This window comes from Diuraphis noxia, unplaced genomic scaffold (genome assembly GCF_037042655.1).
Source record: "Diuraphis noxia isolate RWA-SAM2 unplaced genomic scaffold, SU_Dnox_SAM2 contig0002, whole genome shotgun sequence".
NCBI classification, from domain to species: Eukaryota; Metazoa; Arthropoda; class Insecta; order Hemiptera; family Aphididae; genus Diuraphis; species Diuraphis noxia.
In genome coordinates this window covers 70,506,167-70,533,739 of record NW_028301712.1, presented here as the reverse complement: position 1 = coordinate 70,533,739, position 27,573 = coordinate 70,506,167, and the positions used below count along the sequence as shown (strand labels likewise).

At 27.9% G+C, this 27,573-nt stretch overlaps 2 protein-coding genes across 6 annotated transcripts in view; both read right to left on the bottom strand.

The window, feature by feature from the left end:
* Window positions 1-27,573, bottom strand: part of LOC107173088 (uncharacterized) — a 94,595-nt gene that overhangs the window by 29,380 nt on the left and 37,642 nt on the right. For 4 of the 5 annotated variants that reach the window (XR_016190337.1, XR_016190336.1, XM_089219907.1 and 1 more), the window contains exon 2: window positions 26,529-26,657. The exons of the other annotated variant lie outside the window; for it this stretch is intronic. The gene's annotated coding sequence lies outside the window, so the exon portion shown is untranslated. The remainder of the gene's footprint in view (window positions 1-26,528; window positions 26,658-27,573) is intronic. 5 annotated transcript variants of the gene reach the window in all.
* On the bottom strand, window positions 12,620-13,159 carry LOC149058865 (uncharacterized). Its single transcript, XM_089218506.1, has one exon. It carries the CDS (start codon window positions 13,157-13,159, stop codon window positions 12,620-12,622), a length of 540 nt encoding a protein of 179 aa, XP_089074632.1.

Genomic DNA, 27,573 nt, shown 5'->3' with positions numbered 1-27,573 from the left:
AGAACAGACTGTCTACATAGACATTTAAATACGGGCAATACTATTGTGAAAAACGCTATTGAAATATTCAAAAATGCACTAAAAATGTAAAAAATACATTAAGGATTATAGTTTGTTAAGATATCGATATCGCAATCGTTAGGGTGGCAAATCAGTTATATTATTATAATATTATATCTGTATTCTGTATCATACATCATGTAATTCGGGTTAGTAGGAGCGATGTAATGCTAATTTTTGGGCAGTTTATTTATAATATGTCCTATACTATAAGATATCTTGAAAGTTACAGAGATCTAAAAGTAATAATATTTTGATTTGTACGAGTAATGGGGACCGTTGAGTGGCGCGTGCTGTGTCGATCGATCATCAAATTAATTAAACATTGAACATTTTTCGGGGAAGTGGTACAACCCTTAATCCCCCCCTGGATACGCCGCTGGTTCTGACTGAGCTAGTGGAACTCAACTCACCTATCGTTTTGTCATGCAGCGAGCACGTACGTTTAACAACATAAGATACGTTTTTATTTTTTTATTTTTACGACAACATTTTAGCGACAATGTCGAAAACGAAGTGCCGATGTCGTGGTATTTTGATATCATAAATTTCACTAATAATTGTGGGGGTAAATATCACATGTTACATCGTGCTAAAGCGATCTGGGGGGGTCGATCCATTCGCAGGACGTATCCTAAACCACTCCAGTTGAAGTGTGGAGATAGGTAAATTCTTCTTCTTCTTCTTATCGTGTCTGGTATTATTATTATAATAGGTATATACCTAGGTATTTGGCTCCGGTTATTGGTGGTTGAAAAAGAATCGGAAATCGATCGGATATTGATTACTCGAACGATCGACTCGATGTTAGGTACCTACACGTTTCGCCACAAACTACAGTTTACACGTACCATCACTACGTGTAGTGCCACGACGTGATAGCCGATAAGCGCATATCGTTTCTAAAATATTACATTTAAAATTTAAACTACTTAAACTTTATATAGATACCTATCTATCCGTTAATGCTACATAAAAATAAAAATTAACGTTTTAACGTTTTAAAGTTTACCCTAAACTATTACCGTAATAACGCTTACAAAATTCAGATGGAGCGAATTATATTCCACAGAGACCCGTTCAAGATTGTTTCACTACCACAGACGATAAACCAACCATAAATGTCTTGTTGTTCCTAAAATAAATCTTCAGTAAGTCGTGCGATGTAAACAAATAATATTATGAACATTTTGTTTTTATTTTTTAACCACGATTCAATACTATAATGAGATTGAAATATACGAGTAGATACATCATCAGACTATAGCATCGAATTTTTAGATTTACCGATAATTTTTTAAAACCAATCTATATTACCTAGCTAAAGGTTAAAAAGAACAAAAATACATTATATTCTGAAAATATTATAAATAGTTTCACGCATTGATAGGGCGTGTAAAAAATAAAAAATAAATTGTTAAAATTTATAATTTACATATAATATTATATTAACATTAGTTGTATTTATGAAAATAACATATTTTCATTGTAATAGATGGAATTAAATTTGAATCCAATGATATTACATTGAGTATCAATGTATGTGAAAAACGATTCTGAGAGGAGACGGTTTATCTGTCTAGTATATACTACAGATTACTAAAAATATTCAAATCTTAGGTATAAAAAGAAAAATGTTTATGAATTTCTAACTTAAAATAATTTGCAAATTTTCGTGATTTTTACATATGTTGTCAAAATTCAGACTTTGAATGCTTGTAAAAAAAAAGTGACCAACTCAAGAACATTACCCTGCAGAAAAGATTCTACACTTGATACTTTTGAACAAGTTTAGAGGTAGAAACAGTGTTAAAAAGAAATAAACATAATTGTAAAACCAATACATTCCTCGTTTCGCTCAGAATCTAAAAAAAAATGTGCTAATTAAACGTATGACAAAAATGGTTAATATCATATGATAGTAAATAGTTTAAGAAATATACTCATATCAAAAAATACTCGAAAATCATATTTAAAAAAAAGTTATTACGTTTCAAATTAATTTAACCAAAACAATATTGAACTTAAAAATAAATTAATAGTCATAGATAAATCTTTTTATCATCAAAATTGTTCTTATAATCAGATTCACAAATAAGCTATTTTGAATTTATCCCAAAAAAATTGTTTTTTTTTTAGTACTAAAAAATAAACTTAAATTGATGGTGTAAAGAATAAAAATAAAAATAATCTACTTGTCTTAAATGCGTTTTCTTACCATCAAAATTTGTCTAAAAATAAACATAAAAATTGGTTGTTTTTTGGTCAAAAAACAATTTTCTTCAATTTTAAATTTTTGCTTTTAAAAATAAAAACATTTATTATACTTTACAAATATATTGAAGTACCTATTGGACAAGACCTTAAAAATAAAATTAAAAAAATTGATTCAAACAAAAATTATTTCATTTTCCGGTATTTCTGTTACTCTTTGAGTGTACTCAGTGGAAATTGTTTAATTTGTACTTCCACCAGGTACACCCAAGTACAATTTTATATACGGCCGAGCGTAGATTAGGATCTTTATTATTCGCGCATTACATTATATACGGTATACATCATTCGAGTTACCCAAGTGAGAATAATATGATGAATTTAATACTATATTATACACACACATTATAGGTACACAGTGGTTGAGCATTATATATTATAATATGTATAAATAGTTGTGCGTTGTAGTTTTTATTTTTATTGATCAAATAAAAACTCGGCAGCTACATGGCCATTAGTTAAAGTAATGTTATGTTTGCAAGATTTAAGATTTTAACAGCATTTTTTTTTTTTAAGGGGTTACGATAACAATAATTTCTTAATATTTATATACAAAACAAAAAAAAAAAAGGAGGAAAACAATTGTGAATCATTAAATTATATTAATTTATAGAAGCCTGTTTACTTCAAAAAAAGAATCATCTTTTTGTTCTCCACAGAATTGGGTTTCAATGCGATGTCGAGGGTCGTATCCAATCCGGTGTTCTGTCGTTCTTGCTGGTATTTTAGGTATTCTGTTATGATGTGTTTCACTAATTTTTGGACATCACAGACTTCGCATGAGGGGGGTTACGCGTTGTAGTTTATCATGTATTATAATCAGTATTAAGCGCAGAATATAAAAACAACAAAATGTTCATGGATAATGATTTAAGAATGATTTCGTAAACTAATATTATTTAGGTATTATAGGTACAAGCAGTAAACGTTAACATTTCTATAAAAATAATTCTGATTAATATAAATAATGAAATAATATAAATCGTTTCCTCTAGATGTATTTATTTTTTTTTTTAACTAACAAAAACTAATAATTATAGTTCAAGCGTATACGTGTTTGTGTATGCGTGAATAAAATTTTTTGGTGGAATTTCGAATTGGGCACCAGTAGGTTACTGCCATGCCTGGTGGTTGGGGGATGACGGTCACTCTCTCCAGACAGTCACCTGTCCAAAGAGAGGTGCTGCCTGTGGCCAACAAATTGTTATTAATTTATTTAAATAATTAGTTACCTATATTATACAGTTATGTATTATCTAATTATAACTTATTTTTAAAATTATTGCCTACTTTTAAGAGGCTCACTACACGAATCAGCATAATATGACTTCTGTGTCTGAAATTACAATAACAAACTACAAATGAGGAGTTTTAGGATCTCACTATCTGAATTGCATCTAATTAAAACGCAATACTCATATTTTATCTCTAAATATTATCCGTAACGTTCCCGTATTATATTTTGTAAATACTTACAATATTATATTATAATTAGGGTTCGGATTTGAAGGCAAATGCCTTTCTTTTATTAATCATAATAGAAAAATAATTTTTATACAAAAATGTGTTTCATTTAATTTCTTAGACGATAGATCTTTTTGTTTTGCCTTTTTACTTATAAATGCCTTTTCGCCTTTTTTTTACCTTTTGTACTTATAAATGCCTATTTTGCCTATTTTGTTTTAAATTAACTGGTATAACTCAAGTAAGTTAATATTTAAAATTGTTTTTAACTAATTTTGAGGACAAACCTGGTTAAAGAAAAAGGTACCAAATCTATTTATACAAAATAGCATAAACTTAATGTAGTTTAGCATTCATGCTCATTTTTAATTTGTATTTTTCTCAAAATGTGTGCATTTGAAAGTGTTTAAAAAATGTTCACTATTTTATTTTGTAGTATATTTATGAATTGCCTTTTTATATAAATTAAATGCCTTTTTTGCCTTTTTTTTACATTTTAAATGCTTTTTTTATTGATTATATTGCCTTCAAATCCGAACCCTAATTTATAATATAAAATGTTGAAAAACAAAGCGTTGTGTCATACATTTTTTTTTTAAAGTTTAACTTGCCTCGACTTTAATTAACAGATATTTTTTTGGATGATTATTATTATCGTTAACAGATAAAAAAAAAAAAAAAAACACTGACTAGATGGAAGCTTTTTAAATTTTTTTCATAGTTAGTAATAAAATATGTCACGTACGACATAACTATTTCATAAACGAATAATTTAATATTGCCAATATCTTGTACAAACGTATGCACTTCAATCTCCACAATCATCGTGACCCCTTGATTTCAGAATTAACAGTTCTCGCTATTGCTGGTGACCCCAGAAGACGTCTTAAACAAACATCATGTCGTGACCTAATAATAGACTCCCCCCCATATAACATTCATGAAGTACCATCAATGAATTCTTCACTCCTGTCCGTGTCCGAACTGATGCAAATAATTTTTGTTATTTAATTTAACTTTTTGTTTAATTGTTATTTTATCTCTATTATTTTATATTTTATATCTAATTCTTAAATCACTTGTGCTTATTGTAAATAATTATTTTACAGATTGTAAAATTTTCTAGTTAAAAAAAAAAATGGATAATTTACATCGGAATAAACATGTATTTATTATTTAATTAACTTTCAGTTACTAATTATTTATGAATACAATAGTGTATGTTCATATATTTTATGCGTTTTGTAATCTTAGATAAGTGTTAACTGCTTTATTCAAAATTCTTACACTATAAAATATAAAAATTAAATTAAAATGCAACCATCGAACACTTTTGTACAACGCCATTCGAGTTTATAAGTGTAACAGATTTTTTTAGTGAGAGTAATCCTTTATTCACCCGACATAAAATGAATGGAATATCAGCATTCCGGCGACAAATTATAAAATAGTTATTTTCGTATCTGATAAATATATAATTTTTTTCTGAGTCAAAGTTTTGGTTTGGATTTTCATTACTAAAAATACCTTCGGCGGAAAACCTTTTAAAAATATATTCAAATATATCTGTTCTGCAGCTATAAGCATATATCGAATGGATATATGGGTAATATAGTTTTATTTTTCAACTGTTATCCTCTTTATATTATCAATTTTCATTTAGAAAAAAAAATTAAAATTAAATTGAAACTACTAAAATTGGCTAAATGTTGATCCTCTTTATACACTTTTCTTTCATGCTTACAGTGACATAAAAATATGTTGGTCCCGTGATGATGTCACTTGCATCTGTATGCGTTCGGACTTCTAAACTCATTCATTTCGCCGCAGCCTTGTAAATCATACTATTATAGAATATATTTTTTTTTCTAGCTAATATTTGTCAGATTTGGAATGGTTTGAAATTAATGTGGGTCAATAATTTTTATTTATATATATATATATATAAATAATCAATATTTCATTCAAAGAGAAAAAATGTTGTTCATAACTTATAATGCACCCGGTTTTTAATGGAAAAATTTATTTTGCCTAAAATATAAAATATTTTTTGAGTTAAGAAAGTATTTTTTAATGAATAAAAAAATAAAAAAAATAGTTATACAGATTTCAAAAAGTATTAAATATGGTATTTGAATATTTTTATTTAAATACATTAATTCGAATACTTTACAAGATTGTGTTCTGTCTCATACATTTTTGATAATTATCTCAATCATTGCTTTGTATATGGTCTTTGTAAATTTTTTACAATAATATGTTTGATGATATATTATATTCAAAGGTAAATTGGTCTGGTAGTGTAATTAATTGAAAAATCCAATGAAAATCGTTCATACGCTAAACAAAAAAAACTAATATTGTTAATTTCTTTTTTTTTTTTTTTTAATGCCCTGGGGCTTTATTATTTAACGACCCAAAGGTCTTTATAAATATGTTTGACAATTACACATATTTTATATACTTGACATAAAATATATATACTCGTATATATTACACGTTGATGGAGTCACTTCCAATGAAGTGTCTCCTGTCTTAATCTAAAATCTTAAACTAAGTCGTATGGTTTCAGACGCTTAAGACGTCGGATATCCTTGGAGTTATCTAATAATTGAATGGCCAATGGATTGACATGGTGATCTAGCCTCGTCTCGTGTTTGTGAGCAAACCTTTGGATTTCGTCTGCTTTTGTAGGCAGCATCATATCACGGTGAATTGCATTGTTTCTTTCGAACCGGTAAGCGGCAGTGATGGTCCTAAGTGCAATATTTTGACAGCGTTGTATTACATCGATGTTAGACTTACTGGCATAACCCCACAATTGAATGCCATATATCCAGATCGGTATTATAATTGCTACATACAGTAGACGTTTGTTTTCTATGGTTAACTCGGAGTGAGGTCCGACTAACCAATAAATTTTTCGCATTTTTTCTTTAATCTGAATTTTTTTCTGACGGACGTGGTGTTTCCAGTTTAGATGAGAGTCAAGGTGCATTCCAAGATATTTTGCTGAATTTTTTTGTGGGATTGATTCAATATTATTTGGATGGTTTCGGTTTTGCGTAACGTATAGTTAACGTGCACCGATTTATCGCCATTAATCTTAATTTTCCAACGTCTTGTCCAGGCAAAGATATTGTCGATTGACCTCTGTAAGTTATTGATTGCAGTAAGCTGACTATTACGTGTTGACAAAATTACTGTATCATCGGCAAACATACCAAATGTTGTGTTAACATCGTTTGGTATATCAGCCGTATAGAGTAAATACAAGATAGGTCCTAAAACACTACCTTGCGGTACTCCAGCTGATATATCTTTCCATTCGGTTATCACTTCTTCGTGTATGACTCGAAATTGACGGTCAGTCAAGTATGATTCAAGAAGTGCACACCAGGTATGTGGCAGCTGATCACGCAGTTTGATGAGGAGTCCTTTGTGCCAGACTTTGTCAAAAGCCTGAGCTACGTCAAGGAATACTCCACAGCAGTACTTTTTTTCTTCAAGAGCTTTACTAATCACATTAGTAACTCGATGTACTTGATCGATTGTTGAATGTTTGTTGCGAAATCCAAACTGATGTTCTGGTATAAGATTTTTTTCCTCTATAATCGGTTTCAGGCGTTTGAGCAGAAGTTTCTCTAAAAGTTTAGATAAACTTGGAAGGAGTGATATCGGTCGGTATGATGTGACATTTTCAGGTGGTTTTCCTGGTTTGAGCAACATAATAACTTGTGCGTTAATTTCTTGAAGATGTAAACTTCTATAAATTTTGGACGTAAGTCACCGCATCTAACGCCATAATGAATACATAATACATAATACGCATTGTCATCATCAGATATGGGTCGTATCGTAACTATACGCTGAATAGACCTCCTCTCGTCATGTGTATATAAATATGGGCTTATTTATCAGATTTACAGATATACTTGAACCTCTAGAAAGCTCCAAACAGGGGCAAGTATTTATAGACTAACAATAATTTTTATTTACTTTTTTGTCATATCATACAATTTAAAAATCCATACAAAGTGTAGTATACACGTTGCGCTTTTTTTAGTCGATTTTTAGAGTAATCAATCAAAAACCTCCAATGAAAATTTTACGTCAAACAAAAAATAGTTGGACTGTTAATTTTTTAAAGGTTTCATTTCATCATATATATTTTTATAAATCTTTTTCACAAATAATACCGCCATGAATTCAAACGCATTGCGAATTGCAATCAACGGAAATGGGTTGTATCGTTAGCATGACGAACGCGGCCCTCTTCTCATCGCGTGTACATGTGTATATGGGCTTCTCTAACAGACACACTTGAAATCTCTGTGAAGCTTAAAATATGGCCAAGTGCTTATAGACTTAAAGGTTAGACAACAATGGCGTAACCGACAGGTGTGGTGCTTGTGCGCGTGTTGCTTTAGTGCAGTGCTCACCATTGCAGACGACGGAAGTGATTTTATAATTTTTTTTTTCGTTTTTAAGTCACTTGATGTTGGACAGCTACGAACAGTGTACCCACACGATGCAGCGGTAGTTTCAGGTAATGATTATTATCATTGTATTCGAGAACATTAATAATAATATAACAGTTTTGAGTTAACGTGCTCCAATCAGATGAGACATCACTTAAAATATTATTGCGTTAAGCTGTCTTACTTCTTGCTCACTACTAAATTAATGATAATATGTTCGGGTTTACGGGAAAAAAACGTTTTGCTGAAGAAATCGCGATGGTGGTAATGTACGGAAGACTGTTTACTACCGTGCATGTTCCTATCAAAAACGCGTATAATAGTAGTCAATTAAAATAACGGTATACACTATTAGAATGTGTAATCGTCTGGTGCAGTGCGTTGATATATTTTAAGTTAAAAGTACAGCAACCACAAACTAATTTATTTTGTCTTTTTAATACTCTTATAGTCTTATATATACAACGGAGTCTTGCAGACAAATATATGTTATATATACGGACTTTAGTAAAGCTTTTGATTCTGTAAATCACTCTGTACTTATTGCCAAACTAGGTCTGTTAGATATACATGATCCGTTGTTATCTTGGTTTAGCTCTTATTTAGTTGTTAGATCTCAACAAGTAAAAATCAATGAATTTTTATCTGATATTTTTTCAGTTCTTTCAGGTGTTCCCCAGGAAGGTTACTTATTATTTTTGCTGTTTTCCATTTTTTTTATGGATTTGAGTAATTGCTTTAAATGTTGTAATTACTTACTGTTTGCTGATGATTTAAAAATCTTTGCCAATGTTTCCTCATTTGATGACTCTAATTTAATCCAAAATGATCTAAACAGAGTCAGTGATTGGTGCCGATTGGATTGTTTCAAAATATCATTTTTCCAAACTAAGTATAAATTAAAGTTTTCCTATCATATTAATGGTGAAAAACTCTTAGAAATTGATTCGTGTAATCTAGGGGTGGTATTCCAGCCTTACTTATTTATTTATTTTTTTTTTATTGTTAATAAGGCTTCAAAAACAAGATCATTAGCCTGCGGTAAGTTTATATTGTTATATAGTTGGGAATTGCATGATTATGTGTTAGTAGTTTTTACAGTTTTAAATATTTACAATTCAGTTTGTTAGTAATGCGATTTTTTACAGTGTTAGATTTTGGTGTCAATACCAATGTATTTGAAGATCTGTGTATTAAGTGACTATTGTGTTCTTCCAGTGCTTCCTCCATTCAAGAAGATTGGTTGGGGATAGATCTTGCGTTGACATATAGCGGACAATCTAGGACTATGTGTTTGATCGATAGCGGTTCGTTGCACTGGACACATAGAGGATGTACTCCATGTTTTATGATATGTATATGGGCGCATAGGCGTAACTAGACCTTAAAGTTAGGGGGGCTGAAGCCCTAACATATTTAATATATATAACAAATGGGCTCTGCCCCCACACACCCCCTATACTTATTCCTTAAATCATAACATTATTTTATTATTATAATTTTTGTAGTGTGTATCGTGTATAGCATATTGTATAAAACAAATTATAAAAATGTGGTATTGAGGTAGGTTAACATTAAAATAGTAACATATTATTATTATAACATTTTTTTACGAATAATCGTACGTCTTTTACGTCAATTTTTGTGTTTAGTTTATTGACAACTTCTAAGTAGTATTTATATAGTTAAAAATACACGAAATGATACGTATTACGTCACAGGGTCATTACACAACAATTTGATAACCAAAAAAATAAATATTTTTCCAAGATATTAATTAAAAAAAAGATATTTAAAATTTAAAAAGATAATTAAGTTTAAAAACGTAGCTTCCGTTAGTGGGACTAGAAATTTTGACAGGGGGGCAAAAATATGTTTGGGCGGGGGGCTTAGCCCCCCAAGTCCCCCCTAGTTATGCCTATGTATGGGGGAAGTTGGTATGACTGATTCTTGTTCTTGTGCCGATGGTTTCGGAACATCTAGAGATATTAGGATGGGAATGTCATCCTAACTTATTATTTTCTTCTAATATTAAATTTTTATGCTCAAAAGCACTTAGAAGTCTTGGTTTTATAATTCGTAGTACCAAAGAATTCAACAACGAAATTTGTCTTAAAACTTTATATACCTCGTTAGTTAGATCAATTTTTGAATTCTCTTCTGTTCTTTAGAATCCTACACAAATTGGACCCGTTGAATCGCTTGAGCGGGTCCAAAGAAAATTTTTACGTTTAATTGAGTATAAGAGAAAATTGCATTGTCACGTAAACCCATGTCTCAACGTTTCTATCGTCAATTCAAGGCAGTTTTCATTTAGAATCTCTTGCTTCTAGACATAATTCTATAGATATTCGTTTTATATCTAAATTAATAAATGGCAATATAACCTGTCCAGATTTATTACATTCTTTAAATTTTAATGTTCCCCAATATAATTTATAATATAAATATCATTCTACATTTTCAATACCATTTCATCGTACTTTATATGGATATAATAATCCGTTAGATCATATTGCTTGTGAATGTAACCTGAGAAATGTGGACCTATTTTTTAATCAAAATTTATAGTTTGTAAGCTTGATTTCCTTAATATGTTGTAAATATCTTCCCTTGAGTAATTATATTGCTTAAACTAATCTGTTTTTATTTTAAATTTTATTATTTAAAATTGTACTTATTAATATTAATAATATGTTCATAACTTTGTATTATTAAACTTATCACTAAATTGTACTTGAGCCTACAAAGGCATTTATATCAATAAATAAATAAACAAATAAACTAATGAGATAAAAAAAAAGTTACAAATTAATCACGAGATAAGAACAAGTTTTGTACAGATATCATCACGCGGGGAGATGAATCGTTCGCATCAAACTGATTCAGTAGCAATCCAATATTGTATAATATTGAAACTTTTTTTCTGCCATAATCTCTCCGTTAAATTGATAATGTATATTACAACGTTGTTGTTCAAATACGATCCACATTAATCACTGTTACAGAAAAACCCAATAAGGGGATAATAAAAATAGTGGGAATCCCTTCAAATACCATTATTAACATATTATAATTGATAGAAACTTTGAATTTTAATTATCTACTAAATCATTTTTACTTATTTTATGTAACGCTATGTAATTTATATTGTATATCGGTACATATTTTAATTATAAAGCCTAATTTTTGATACACCTATGAAAAATAACACTATAATATACTGACTAGAATTTGATTCAACCATTTAATTAAAATTTTCAGAAACTATGTCGTTTGTTTGAGTTCAGTACCTACTGAAAGCTTTGCATAATATTCATTATTATAATATATTTACCAAATGTATATTTAGCTTTAACTATTTCACATCATTTTAAAATACAAACAAAATAAATAATTAATATTACTGTTTGTGTTATTAAATAATTAAAATCCAAAATAACAATAAATTTTAATGTGTGCCATGCCATTGTAAACTTTATATAGGAACAAAAATATATTAAAATACAGGAATAAAAAAATTAAAATGTTTTTGTGTAAAAGAAATAATTCGTATTATCTCTTTACTAAAAACATAGTTTATAATAATAATTGTTTCAAACCATAAAAATGAAAGATTAGCTTTTATGCTTGGTGAAGTAAATAATCCATTGATTATTACAAAGACTAAGTAAATATTTAAATTAGTATTATATTATGACCTTAATATCTCCCATATATTTTCATATCGTGATTAATTAATAATTATTGATAGGTACTTTTTTTGAATATTTTTGAACAAACCACAGATATAAACATAAAATGATTAAATATGTTAGTTTATTTATTGTACTTTGAAAAATATTAAATGTCACAACACATTTCCTAGTCGGTAAATATTGTTGCGGTTAAATAACTTCCGGTGGAATTTATCATTTCCGCTAATAACCGTTTTATTAAAAACAATAAAAGCACATAGTAAAATGTAAAATTTTATTTTAATTTTGAATAAAAACAGATTACAGCAACCAGTGTTATAGTCATATCATCAGGATGACTACGTAATAATTCTGGGTGCCAGTTAAAATCACGAAAAAAAAACTCGAAAGTAAAAATCACGAAAATAAAACAGTGATAATAAAAATCATGAAATGTTTTAACAGAAAAAACATTAATAGCGAAAAGTAATAAATTATTTTCGTTAGAGGGTATACCTTTATAATATAATAAGTAATAATAAACATTAAAATACCATAAAAATCAAAATAATGTATAAAATAAAATGTTATGATCACAATAGGAAAAAAAATTGAAAAATTAAATTAAAAACATAAAAAATTAAATATTACACACAATTAAATTTAAATTTGAAATGAAAAATTATAGACAACACCACTTAAGTATTTAAGTCTGTCCCTATTTTCGTATTCATTGACTAATTCTTTTAAGTGTGCATCCCTTTTTCGTTTTCTGGGTGGATCGATCGTACCCGCTATGTATTGATTTATTTTCATGTCATTTAAACTATGTTCCTTTTGGATTGCTTCGATAAATTTCCATATTGTTGGATGACATGAACTCAATAAATTATTAAAGCTTCTATGCCACCCTTCAACATAATTATTTGTTCTAGGTAAGCCAGATATAGTAGACATAAAGCAATTCCACAGTGAAATAGGAAATCTGGGGTTCCTTCTTCTACGTCTGTTTAGACGACCGATCCATGTATCATCAAAGTAGGAAATAAGTGGTTCTAATACGTCTTCATTATTAATGTAATACGTACTTTCACGTAATGTCTCAAATGCGTCAAGTACGTCATTTTTTGGTACAAAAGCCAAGGCATACAAGTAACGGACTTGCAATGAGAATTCTGAGTCTGCTTTATATTTTTCTACCATTCCGGAAATAGTTTGGATTTTTCGTCAACACAAAATGTTTTTGATGAAAAACAGCCATTTTGTTCGGAATTTGAAAATTGTATTTTAAATGCGTTTAATGAGCTTTGTTCAAAATCAGTCATTATTGTTTTGGGATTTAAATGAATATTATGTGTTTTTATTGCCAAAAATAACCTTTCATTCGAACTTTGTGTTTTATTTGGCATTAAAGCAAAAACTACTACTATTACCAAATTATACTTTATAACATGTATCGTGTATACTTGTGTAAATAATGGAGGTCATGATTTAAAAGTTCCATCTGCAAACCAATGATCAGATTTAGACAGCAAATATAAATTTTCTTTCGTAGCAAATGCTAAAATCCGATTTTCAACTAATTCAATGTCATTTACTAAAAATTGACGACCATCAATAGTTTGGGAATATGTATTTTAATATCTGTTATTTTTAATGGGTTAGATGGATCAGAACTATTAATTTGTCGTATTCGACACAAAGTGCGTTTAATATAACTTACTGGAGGGAGAGCTCCGTGAACTGTTTGCGAACACAATGCTGGCATTTTTGAAACGACCTGATGTGGATTATCTTGAGATGACAGAGCTCGAATTTTCATTTTGTCAAATCTAACACGCCGTTCAATTTATAAATTTGATATGGTATGGTTATATTCATTAGGTCCTTTAACGATTTCTTCGTTTTTTAAACTAAGGCGTGATTTACAAAGTGTTTCATTACATCTCCAATAGGTGGTAGATTTATATTTTTTGTCAAACCTATACAAATAACCATTATATTTTAATATATTTTTGTTTTTTTGACTTTGAATAAACTCCATTACGAATGCATTAGGTACGTATAAATATGGCAACGAACGACTCGGTAATGGTTATAGGTTATAAGACTGATTAATATGGTTATTTATTATGAAAAAGCTTGCAAGTGGTAGTTAGGTTTAACCACGGCTTATCTTTATTACATGATCCGAGACGCAAAAGTACAAAATTACATTATTGATTATCTAATATTATTATTACTTATTATATTATAAAAGTTTACTCTCTAACGAAAATAATTTCTTATTTTTCGCTGTTAAAACATTTCGTGATTTTTATTTTTGCCGTTTTATTTTCGCGATTTTCACATAGACTCAATAATTCTAATGTTCTAAATCCAATCAAAAGGTATACTTAATAGTTAATCTAGAATATACAATACATATATATTATATGTGTATTTTTATCAAAACATGAGCGTAGCATGTTATCAGTCATCACTCATTCTAACATATAATTCCTTCTATTTCATCACGGAGTTCTATCCCCACAAATTTTATTTGATCGCTTTACTAAAAAATTTAATAATATCCCTCTTGTTCACAGCAAAAATCTGTGTGCCAAAGCAGTTATGTTACATCGTTAGCTCTAGTATTGTTTAGTATCTAAGCGTGAATTGTACTTAAACAATTTTTTGGTCCAATTGATATTATCGCAAATATTTTTTGACAAGTGTTTTTAAATATACTATTTCTTTGTTTATTATATTCAATGACTTATATTTTTGTTCCGTATAAATTACTATTTTAATAATCGTTCATAAAATAATTTTAAAATGCTTCTGAGAATTTATAAGATATCATAAAATACACGAGAGCTAACATTAATATCTATCAAGCTGAAGTTAACATGGCCAGATTAGAATAAAATATAGGTACATGGAATCTGGCATAATTCTTGAAACATTTAAAAATTATTTTTATTAAATATTTAATTTTAATATTTATTAAAAATAATATAAATATATATAATACTTATATGTGATAAACGTTTAAATTTTATTTTAATATAAAAAAGTACTTTTAAAGTAGTTTGAATACTTTTAAAATGTATTTTTATTTATATTTAAATATTCATTCTGAATAAATTTGAAAAGTATTTTTAACAAGACTGTGCACTGTACTACCAGATAATTGGTAAAGTAAAATATATAACGATATTTGCATTCCATACAACGATATTTCATTAAAAGTGCGTTGATTTACTGTACTAGGTTAACCGTAGTGCGTCTTATAAAAACCATCTCATATTCTTCATTCGGTTATGTCACTGATACACTTAATAGTTATAGCAACTTACTCGTAATATAAATAACGTGAGGGCAAATCTTAAAATGTATTTTAATTTTATAATATAAACCCATATTTTTTTGTATTGTACTTTTAAATTGCATAATTTGCATTGATAACTCAATATTGAATTGTATACTTAAATTAAGTAGGTTAGCGTCTTTAACTTTTTGGTAGTTTGATTTACAAAATGTGTAAACGAGTAGACCAGTAGAGATAAATTTGATCCGTAAATTAACTATTTTAGTTCACACAACGTTTACGTTACAGCAGTTAACATAATGTTCATCTAAAATAATTAATTCCACAAAAGGATTAGTTTGATATTCTTAAGTGTATTATTATTAGTATATATTATCATAATAAATAATATATAAGTTACAGTGAGTTACACAGATGATGGAGATTCCAAAGTCTAGCAATAATATTATTACTTCCATCATAAATATATTTAACATTACTAAATTAGAATAAAAATATTTTATTCCGATTAAAAATCGACTTATTTTGTTATTTTGTTTACAAAATATTTATATAAGTAAAATATAATTAATTATTTTCAGTCATTGCGGTGTATATTTTTTATTAAATTATTATTTTTAAGGCTGTAACGCAATACCACTCAAATATCTATAAATATTTTTATTACGTTTATTTTAACAAAACATAAATAGTAATGATTTGAAATAAACTAAGTTTATAGCTTCTCTGAAAAGCAAATTAATTATAGAGTATAACATAACAACAATATTATACATAAATTAAAAAGCAAAAAAAATCATTAATTTTTTTTTGTTACTGTGTTTATTTAAAATAATGTAAAAAATATTTTTTCTTAATTATATATATCATAGAATGCCAGAATGAAAAATTACGTATCTAAGTACTACCTACCCTATCATTTTAGATTCTGAACGAAGTGATGAATGTATTGATTTTACAATGATGTGTGTTTTTTTATTTTTTTTTTTTTTAGGGCTGTGTACAGCATAACTAGTCGAAATAATGCTTTAATTTCAAACTTTGGGGGTAGTCTCCGATGTAAAAGTGAATAGCCTTGGTGCATTATAGAGGTCAAAAGTAAACATTTTCCAACAGTTTTCAAAAAAATCGATTTTTTTATATGGTTTTAATTCAAAAACTAATCACTATAAATACTTGAAATTTTCACCAAATGTTTATGTTAGTAATATCTATATACAGTTTAATTTTCAAAATATTTTGACTTTTTTTTTGAGATATTTATAGACGACTGAAATTTTCAATTTTTCTGAAAAATTTTTTTTTTTAAGTGTCGATAAGATTTTTTTGGCCCTATCAAAATATTTGAAAATTTAATACAAAGTTTCTCATAAGCAATTCTTGGAAGTGATCTATCACCAGACCTCTACAACATTTATACAGCTGACATTCCCAACTCCGAAAATACACTGATAGCCACTTACGCCGACGACACGGCAATCCTCTCATCCCATCCCGATTCCACAACAGCATACCAAAACCTACAAATTCATCTTGACAATATTTCACAATGGTCCACCAAATGGAGAATAAAAATCAATACAGACAAGTCCTTTCACATTCCTTTTACTTTAAGAAAAGCTGTTCTTCCTACAATCTATTTTCAAAACAATCCAATCCAAACCACAACTCAAACCAAATACTTAGGTCTAATTTTAGACCAGCGTCTAACTTGGGGCCCACACCTCAAAATTAAAAGAAAGACTCTCAACACCAGATTTCATCTACTACGACCTATCCTCAAGTCCAAACTCTCTATTGACAACAAATTACTATTATACAAATCAATGCTAAAACCTATCTGGGTATATGGCATACAAATTTGGGGATGTGCCAAGCCTTCCCAAATACGGACCATACAAGCCTTCCAGTCTATTTCCCTTCGCCTAATAACATCCTCGCCATGGTACGTCCCAAACCTCTCACTTCACAAGGATCTTAAAATTGAAACAGTCTCCAAAACAGCCAAAAACTACTACAAAAAGTTACACACCAAAACAGCTAACCACATAAATCCATTGATTTCCAACTTGGCCAGTGAATTCATGCCTAATAACCCCCCACGTCGATTAAAAAGACACTGGTGTCGTGATCTCCTAAATCCCGACCTGCACTAATTGAAAAAAAAAAAATTAAAAATAAAATAAAATAAAACTCTCTCCCCCAAGTTAGAGGATATCCACACTGATGGGCCTCCCTCCTCACGCCATTCATGTTATACCTACCTTTTCTTTGTTATCATATTTACTTATTGCATGTATATAAATTACAGATTGTAAATATTCTATTTTATCTAATAAAAAAAAAAAGTAATTCTTATAGTGATTAAAAAATTATAAGAATACATAGGCACAATTTTTTTTTTATTAGCATTTGAAGTTCAAATATTGACAAAAATTCGTAAAAACCATGAATATTTGTAAATTATTTTGAAGTTGAAAAATCATAAAAAATTTTGTGTTCATAACTAAGGATTAAAAATACAACACTAAGTTTTCCATAAGTTTTTCTTCAAGTAGCTATAGAGAAAACTCGAAGCGTCACTATAGGAAAAATGTTTTGAGTGTTTGAGTTTTAAATTTTTATGAAATCAGGTATATGTATATCTATGATAATATAAGGTATTATGAATTATGATAGTTATATAGAATTATATAGTTATATGCAATGTTTTTGGAAAAATTGATTAACCATGCCTTATGCAAAATGCGTCCTAATTGAAAAATAAAATATTTGTTTCAAAATAGAATATATGACAATATTTAAATATAATATATCCTAGACTGACAAATCATCTCCGTTCAGAATCGTTTTTCGTATACAATGATACCTATCATTGCATTCAAATCTAACCTACCCTAGACAGAGGTCCAGCCCACCACCAAATGTACAGCAGAGCGACATCCACTTACCCGCCTTTTTAGATACTGGTTCGTTAAATTTTTATACCAAATATTTCTTAGCACATTTGATTTAATAAAATATAATATTTTATTCTAATAGATCGCTATTTTTAAAATTTTCTTATTGTATTGAAAACATTATTTTAAAGGCATCGGAATCAGTGTGTTACAAAAACATGTCTTACAAGAAATACCCTCACGCCATGTAAAGTAGCCAGATCTTGTTAATTTTTTTATAAGATGATCTTTGCTATTTATTATAAATCATAATAGTTTGCATGTATACAAATAAATTATGTAAATAAAGTTTAATTATCTACAAATTTCTTTTTATGAAATATTTTAATAAATCTAATTGATCTGTGTTCAGTTATTATAAAAAAAAAATGTGGGATATGTCTATGATAAACCAAATAAAGTGTAAACCAAGGAATGTATTTATTTTACAATGATTTCTATCAAAATTTTTTTTTCTGCGAACTTTATAATATAAAAAGTAGGTTCTTAAAAAGTTTCACGTGTCAACGTGTATATTGATTGAAAATTGAGACTTGTTGGTACTTTAAATAGGCTATTTTTTATATTTTTCAATAGCGTTTTCAAAATGCATGAAAGAACACTGTCGACGACCTACATTTTATTAAGAAATCGTGGTTTTATATTTTATCCGAATTACATATCTAATAGTTTATCAAATACTTTGATTTAATGATTTAGTATTTCTTTCAAATTTAACTCATTACACAGTTTTATCCTCCATTGAAGTCGATTGATCAAGACGAGCTCTTAAACAATTTGATATCTGTTATTATTAATTTGTTGTATATATATTTTTAATTTGTAAGACGGCGCACTGAATAGGCAATATAGGTACATCGAACAAGCTTAAAAATGTTACATTAATTATATAAAATTATATTAATTTCATGTATTGTTATATTGTATTTGTTCACTTGAACACATTGCTCACATTTAAATTTCGTGTCATTTGTGGACTATTGACTTTAAGTGGATCTTAAGCCTTGGTATAAATACTTAAACCAGCATATTATGTGCATCTTTTATACCTTAATATTATAAAATCAATTTTTTAAACAAAATTTTTTTAATATTGTTTATAGTATGAATTTCAATCATTATTTTGTTATATAATTTTCATTAGGTATTTGAAACATCTTAAAAATATTTAATTGCAATTTATATATTTTAGAACACCTTTTCAAGCTCCAGATCTTAAATTAAATTTTATAATTTTTCACTTTACCTGTATTCTTGTGTGACTATGCAAACAATGCAAGTGTAGGTATATGTATAGTACCAATCTGTGTATACATTTTTAATTTCGATTTGGTCGTTCTTTTAAAAACTTTAATCAACAAAGAATTAAATATGAGTAATTGAAAACCACTCTATTATAGATCTTTTTGTTGCTAAGTGTTTATTTAGAAATGCGATTTAAAATGTAATTGCAACTGTAGAAATTTAAATTCAAAAGCGTCGTAATTTGTAGCTATAAAATAAGTAATAACTGTACCTATGGACATGAAATTTGAAAATCCGTCCGCTTGCTTAGTAGAAATAATATGACGAGAAAAACATCAAAAATTAATTAAGTTAATTAAGAAAAGTCAAATAAAACCATTGTAGAGCTTTTAGGAGGCATCGAATTTTATGATACTGATCTCGTCAATAACATATTATATTGCGTTTAATGTTGCTGAGTATAAATTTAAAGTCGACAGCCACTGAACATCGACATTATAAAGTGTCAAGAAATTCGTAAAATTAAATACCTATAAACATGCTCGTTCCCCTCCCTTAATCCTCTAACTATGCATTTATTAGAAACCTGATTCTTTAAGTTTATAAGTTCACTGTAAAAATAAAAAATTTTAAATATTCCATATTTCATGTCAATTGGATGAATTCCTTTAAAGATTTAAAGTCTTTAAGTATACTTTAAAATTCCAAAACTCACTGAAAAGATAAAATGAGAGTTAGTTTGAGTTGGTTTGCTTGGTTAATTTTATATCAAGCATACACATTCGTTAACCGTGTTCCGAAAAAATATTGACTAATTGTGTGGATGTATAGGATCAAACTAGGACCAAGTTCAGATTAAGATCAAATTACATCTAAGGCGCTGTGTGATATCTTTTCTTGCCAGCGATAAGCGAATTTACACAATTACTCTCTAAAAAGTTGCTAACAACCAAAGTACAACACTTCTGCAACTGTCATCAATATAAAAACATTAACACAAGAGAGTGTTCGATCTTACACCCAACCGGCGGTGGCCAATGCAGGCCATAATAATAATGATACCATGTCGTGTGAGGTCACTAACGCATTTTTAGGATATTACGACTGTGGTGTATAAAAAAATCCAAAAATTTTTTTAATTTTATTTATAAACCTTTGTCCATTGTAATGTACAGTAACACCGTTAGATAATCTCATTTGGCTGACAATCATTATATCATTCTGCATCTACATTTTGAAGGTTTAATAGTGCAAGTGTCCCTAAATAATATGTCTATACTTAGGTGTATACTCATGATGTATAATATAAATTGTTTAGAACCGTAGTTAAAAGTTTCATTATAAGGACTTCACTTTTAACTATACAGTGTATTCACGCTAAGAGAGGTACCACTAAATATTTAAATTCAATTACCTTGTATTGAAATGGGGTTTTCACTGAATGACAGATAGTACTTAAATACACATTTTTGATAAATTTAAAGTTTTTAACACGTTCGATACGCGCATGCGCGATACAACTTATTTTTTTATCTAATAGTAACACCAACTCTTTTTTACATATTCGGATAGAGTATTTTTTTCTGTACAATTTATGCGCAAAAAGTATTTTTCTAATTACAAAATTGGCATATGCAATTTAACGATGAAATTTAATATTTATGAGTATTCTTATCTGTGTGAAAACAGGTATTAACAATATTAGATACGAATAAAGTAATGAGTAACAATAAGTTGAATTTAGTATAAATTTCGTAAAAAAACAAATTATTCGTGAATATTAAATTTCATAATTAGAAAAAACTTTTTATACATAAATTGCTTAGAAAAAAGTACTGTATCCGAATATATAAAAAATAATTTGTGTTACCATTTAAAAGAAAGTAAGTTGTATCACACATGCGTGTGTGTGTGTCAAGTCATTCGGTCATAATAGTGATCATACATTTCTGGGCTGGTGAGAAACCTTATTATTTTCCAATGAGACAGAGTGTGTTCGGCATACCGACAATCACAATATATTAGATGGCTGATGTGTTGGAACACATCACATAGATCGAAGTGTTGTTTGAACAAGACGGTTTTTATCGTCATCGGGAGCCCAAACAATAAAGTACTCAGTGATAGTGACTAAAAGATCATATTTTCGATCTTGATCATTTTCATTAAAATTATTAGCATAATCACATTTATTATTGTATGATGTTTTTCTAAGCAATTGCAATGAAAGCAATACTCAAATGATTTGCGCAACACACAAGAAAAACATATACAAATTATAATTAATCATTTTATGGAAAACCCAGAATTATCGATAATTAAATAATAATTAATAATATTGGAACGAACCTAATTTGAAATACATATCTCATTTCGTTAACATACTCGGTTGCTTTTTAAGACAAACTTATAATAATTACAGGTGAAAAACGTATGACAAATATATACATACAAACTTTAAATATGAAAATAAGAAATATTATACATATGCATTAAAATTACATTAAAACGTCATACATAAATCATAAATTATATAAATATTGAATTTTTTAAGAAAATTACCAAAATAATAATTTTAAAAAAACTTAATAAAGTCATTAGATTGTAATTTGTAAAATGAAAATTTTGCTCACATTACAACACGAAAAGAAGAAAAAAAATATGCAAATAACTATAAAAAATTTTCGAAATTCGAAGCGTTTACAGGTATTCTCTTGCAATATTGCGAGTAAAAAGTTCACTTATAAGTCAAGCGGGCTTACCGAAATTGTGTATCATATATAAGTGGTTGCGATAGTAAGTCATAGCAGCTGAACATGCACTACGTTTAATTATTTGTTTAGTAAAGGACACTCTTCGCAAGCACCCCAACGAAACTCATCCAGCAGCCAATCGATGTTTATTTTCACGAGAAAAGTGATGATTACCGGTAATAACAATACTTGACACTTTTCGATACGTATATGATTTCGATGTATAAAAAGCCACAATATATCGCTGTATTATCATGTTAGTTGTTCTTTTGCACGTGTTATACACTCGAGAAATCGTTTCTTCCGTCTAGGGAATAATGATGACCATCCCTTACTTTACCTAGACATTTCTAAACGTCGAATTCCACCAAAATAGTACGCACAAATCTAAATTGACATTTACTATTGACCTAACCGCATCAAAGTGATATGTAGACATTTTATATTACATACCAAATTATAACGTGGAAATTATGTACTATTTACTGTGGCGTAGCAAGGATTTTGTAAGAGAAGTGTTAATTATAAATATTATTCAATGTCTATAACTTATTTGATATTTGATATTTGATATTTATTTATTTTTAAAACAAACAATTTACAACAGGGTCATTGAATATAAATATATGAGCGTCTGTTCACCTCCTATAAGCTAAGCTTGTATTGAAGGTGTTGAAAACATAATATAATTAACAAATAATTAACAAAAATATCTGATTCATAACAATATCTCTAAACTATAACTTCTGATTTTAATTTAAAAAAAAATATATTTATAAATTAAATAGGACTGTTGACTTGTAATCAATAGATAATGAGAATAATAAAGTATAAAATAAAATAAATATTCCTTTGAGGGAATGTAATAACCTTCAATTTCCCCTTATCTTGTGAATACGATATTGCTTTATTTATAATATTTAAATTAGGATTTTCACTTCCACGTAGTCAGAGGCTTGGAAGTGACAAATTTCTATGATTATAACTATATCTAAATCTGTTGTTTAATTATTAGTTTGAGAATAGATTAAAAATAATTTTAAAAAAACTCGATACAATGACGTAGCAATATGATGCTAGAAATAAGTACTTAATAAAATTGTTAATAAAGTTATTAATATTAAGGCAGTTGTAGTTGTTAGGTTTTTTCTCTTCTAACATTATTCAACGAGAGAAGTTTGAGAATCGTTTGTTATTTATAATAATTACCTACTAACGCGTGTGAGTTTTAAGAAACAATCTTGCACTATTAATAAAACGTATTTATTGTCTTACCAGCTACTGGGCTACTGCAATAGGAAAGTAACTGGAAAAAATTTTCAGGAAAATGATTATATTGTTTTTTTTTTTTAGTTTCTTAGTATTGTAAGAGAATAGTGATTAACGATCTATACTGATGCTTACAAAATCGTCTTGACTTTTTTTTATAAATTCTATATTTTATAAAACCCAAATACTTTTTCATTCATTTCATGTCTAACTCCGAAGAAGAATCATTAGTCTTATATTACAGTGATGTTATTATATTTTCAAAGGTAAATAATTTTCGTTTTTATTTGCACTAAAACCTAAATATAATATAATAGTTTCATCTAAATAGTGATCCATTTCATTGTATCCAAACAAAACATTTTAAATATTTCGCAATCATATTTTATTAATATGTTATATTTCAATAAAGAGAACGTTGATAATTATTTCATAAATTAATTCAGTTTTCTCTTAAATATTTCGTTTTTTCCTCTAAGTATAATACCAATGAATCAAAAAGTTCACGAAATTGTTCTACCATTGGAAATATTTATCACGATTCGCTAGACAATTGAACTTTTTATCGCAGTTTTAGTCTCAGACAAACAAATTTCGAATTCAAAAGCGCTGCTCAACTGTCAACTAAAAACTTATTTGATTTACAGAAATTAACTTATAAATTGCTTGTTTGAATCCATTTATTTTATTTATTAAATCCTTTTTTGCGTTAAAATACGCTTTTCTCTCGTTTCATTTGTAAATGACAACATTTCACCACACAAACTTTATTCTTTTACATAAATTAAACGTAGTACAGTTTAAAATTGAACATTGCGTTTTGGATGGCTGTTTGTGATGAAAAATCGTTTTCTACTTTCTCAATTTAATGTTTTGAATTCAGTGAAAAAGATATTTAGGTGCTCCTAGGTAAGATAACATTTACTGTTGTCGAACATTTATTATTAGCATTATATTCTAATGTGATAACTGCGACTCAATGACTTTGATCTGAAAATGTGCATTGTATAGTTCAAAATAAAAATAATATTCTTATTCTCAATAGATATATAACGATGTGTTAATTAAAATTTAACACCATACTTGTATTTTGTTGAGACAAGAAAAAACATAATTGAACGATAATCACACTTCAAAACCAGATTATCAGATACAATAGAACATTTCAAAACGGTTTTCAAAACATATAAAGCTTCAACATATTTTACCTCTATTTAGGAGGCAGATAACTACGTATACCAGACCACTGTGGTTTGATGTGTAAGCTTTGAATTTTAACATTTTAAGGTCATTGCCATACAATATTACTACTATAAAATCACGTCTTGTTGGTTTTGTTATGCGTCGCAGCAATGAAACACCAATACATCACGGTGTTAACGAACAAGTGTCACATGAAAGCGATTTATCACTTAATCCTGGCAATATATGTACACGCAGTTGCTGACATCTCGAAAAGCAATAATGCATTATTATCCTGCACATTCACCTCCTGTTCGTGTTCACTCTCGGTGGATGTTGAAATGTAGAGCCGTTCGGGCATACTTAAAACTCACGTAGATTAAATAATCATTCTGCAGGGGAGGACATATAATATTATCAATTACGGCAATGGAGGAGAATGATAAATGATAATGTCAACAGAGATAAAATATGAACACTTTACGCGTGGAGTGTCTTTTATATACCTATTTTATATGAGATATTTCGAAAGATCGTTCCCGCGTTCGGGGAAAATACTATCGACTGTCCATTGCAGTTGTGTGGTGACAAGAAATATTAAATATCTGAAAATCTGTTAGACGCAAAGCAGATGTCTGTATGAAGGAAAAATAAAATTCATTAATATTTAAATCACTCAAGAATTCTAACACTCTTGATTTGGAATTACGAAGACAAGCATCAGTGTGGTGAGACAATATATCTATTACCAAGGCTCAAATTATTGATAATTATAAAGTAGAGAAGCACAATTCAAAAATTTTGAAACTGCGTTTGAAGTGCAAAATTATTTAACATCAACCTGCAGTGAAGTGCTTTGCCTCCCACCCAACCTTCACATTCTTCAAATTTTAATACTAAATTTCAACTTAGTTAAAGCATTTCAACTTTTTTATATTTTAAATACAATATATAACTAAGTAACATATCAGTGAGTATAGATTATGTTTTATATACACCTTATTTTTCAAAAATCTCCCCAAATCCATTTCATACACTCAGACATTCAGTTACTTAAAATATCCATTATTTCCATATTGATAGCAATAATACCTACATTTTTCAGTAGAAAAATAATTATAATAATTATCAGTGATAATATGTTAATTTGTAGTTAAGACGCACGCCTATTTCAATAATTTTAAACACTAGCCCACAGATATTTGATAATACAATAGCTTACTATAAATAACTACAAAGCTTTTTTATTGTAGATTATTAAAAGTTATTTTTATAAAAATATTGATTTATCCGAATGAATGTTTGAACGTATCATTTTTTTTTATTGATTCAAATGTTTATTTAAAGGATAATAGTCATTAAAAATAGTTTTAAATTTGATATAGTGTCTATTATGCTATTGAATTGTTATAAATTATAAAATATTAAATTATTAATATTAATAACTGTAATATTCCAATCATGCAGTCCCTATATCCTCCAATAATTATTATAATATCGTGGACTTATACTTACAATATAAAGTTAAGAATTCAACAAATTAAATTAAAATGTATTATTTTATTACCTCTATTATTAGTTTAAATCAAAATTTAAATATAAACATCAAAGTTTTCAAAAAAATAAGTTGGGATCGTCACATAATTCTAAACTGTATTCAAAATTCAAAAATATTCATTACTAAAAGAAAAATGGTAATTGGTATGCTTCGTTTAATATTTTGTACATGTTATGTGTATTTTGATTTATCACTAATAATATCATTCAATAGTTTTAAAAAATAAACTGTAGAAAACTAGTAGTAGGTACTGACTGAAAAGTTAATCAAAAAAAAGAACATAAAAACTTACAGAAAAGGTTGAAAAATATAGTATTGTTATTTTCCAAATGAACAGTTTCCTCTTCACCCCTATATTGTGTATAGTGTTGGAATAGAGTTGTTGTCATTCATCATGCAATTTACTTCTTAAATTGAGTATCTGTAAACATTACATAGTTAGAATATTTTTAAATGAATAATTAATATATATTGAGTACATAATCATTTATAATAGGAAAGTATACATTAAATTAAATTTATGATACTATACACTATTTAAATTAAAATTAAAAATAATAAAACGACTTATATATTTTCGAATGGATATATTATTTTTATTATTATTTATATCATTAAATATGGTATTATATTTTCTCAATTAATTGTACCATAATATAATTCGATATAATATAAAATTATGTATGCAATTATTAAATTGACAGTTAGATGCAATTTAGATGCACCATTTTTTTGAAACTTCATGAGTCACGAGAGCATATTTTTTTAGAAAAACTATCGAACTAATATGGATAATATTGGAAAATGTATATCAAATCGTTGAATCCAAGAGATCGAATGTTAACCAAACTGGTCATAAGTATTTTGTTCTAGCATATAACATACTCTATGATGTTATGAGACGTATATTATATATATTAATTTTTTTATATAAATGTAATATTTAATGAAGTTTTTTTCTATTACATTTGTTTTTATTTTAATTAATTAAAAAAAAAACATTTATTATTTTCCGAAACTATAATAATATCATGTACTTACTTATGAGTTATGTTAGATCATTTCATTTATTATATAATATCTTTACATAAATATAATATATATATAAACCAATTTGTATTTAATATAGTGATCATTTTTTAGGTATTATATAATTATTTTCAAATTGAACTGCGTTGTTAATTCCCGACAAATTATAATATACCATAATATTATAAAACATGAAAAAGATTCATTATCTACAGTACGTAATCCGATTTGTCAGCTATTATATTATTACCTATATATCATATCAATATCCAATGCCGTCATATGTAAGAAGCAATATAGCAAACATC